Below are 888 nucleotides of genomic sequence, written 5' to 3'. Positions count from 1 at the left end.
AAGAGGCTGTGCCAGCAGCATCCTTGATGCCCAGTACCCCAGTGTCTCATAGCCCTCTGCACCCCACTGTGTCCCACACTCCTCTGCACCCCACTGTGTCCCATACCCCTCTGGACTTGCTGTTCCGGGGCAGGATTAGGGTTGGTGATGGGGTGCCAGGGTTTGAGCACCCTCATCCCTCCCTCTGTTGTTCTGCATGTCCTGCCCAGCCCCTTACTGGTGTGAACTGGAGCCCTGCATGCTCCTGTCCTGCTCTGAGCTGGGGACAAGGATGTGTCCAGCATGACCTGTGCCTGTTTCCCCTGAGACCTCCCTGCCCAGGACCCAAATGGGTCTGGGGGAGCCACAGCTCTGCACCATCCCTCACCACAGCCTGCCCTGTGCTGGCTCCTGGGGTGGGATGGGGAGGGAGGGATTGGGGTGAGGATGGAGAGGTGCAGAGTTGCTGTAGGTGAGGCTCCAGGTGCACCAGCAGCTGCTGGCTTTGCTGGGGGTGGCAGCATGTCCCCTAGGCCACCCCAGACACCTCCAAACCCACCGCCTGCCAGACAGTACCCCCAGGGTTTTCCTCAACCTCCCCTACAACACTGCCCACCCCCCTCACAGATGAACCCACCAGCCCCAGCATCGACCTGAAGGCCAAGCACGTCCCTGCCTCCTCGGTGGTCTCCAGCGCCATGAACTCAGCACCTGCTGTTGCCACCAGCCCCTCGTCACCCACCTTTGCCTTTGCCCTGTCCCGGCACTACTCCCAGGACTGCAGTAAGTGCTGGGTGGGGGAGAACCATCCTGGGGGCCATGGAAGGGAGCAGCCCCCCCATCCTGGAGCTCTGCCCTGTGCCCCTGGGCTGAGCAGCCTGTGCTTTGTCCCCCTCCCCACCACAGGCA

The 888-nt window shown here is 63.1% G+C and overlaps 1 protein-coding gene across 1 annotated transcript in view; it reads left to right on the top strand.

The window, feature by feature from the left end:
* Positions 1-606: 606 nt before the first annotated feature.
* The window catches only part of ARHGAP23 (Rho GTPase activating protein 23), a gene marked incomplete at both ends in the record, with an annotated part of 8,105 nt that continues 7,823 nt past the window's right edge, over positions 607-888 (top strand). The window contains 1 exon segment of the mRNA XM_009075102.1: positions 607-767. Within this exon segment, the coding sequence (XP_009073350.1) occupies positions 607-767 (161 nt within the window).

Source organism: Acanthisitta chloris, unplaced genomic scaffold (genome assembly GCF_000695815.1).
Source record: "Acanthisitta chloris isolate BGI_N310 unplaced genomic scaffold, ASM69581v1 scaffold200, whole genome shotgun sequence".
NCBI classification, from domain to species: Eukaryota; Metazoa; Chordata; class Aves; order Passeriformes; family Acanthisittidae; genus Acanthisitta; species Acanthisitta chloris.
This window is presented reverse-complemented; position numbering and strand designations above follow the sequence as displayed.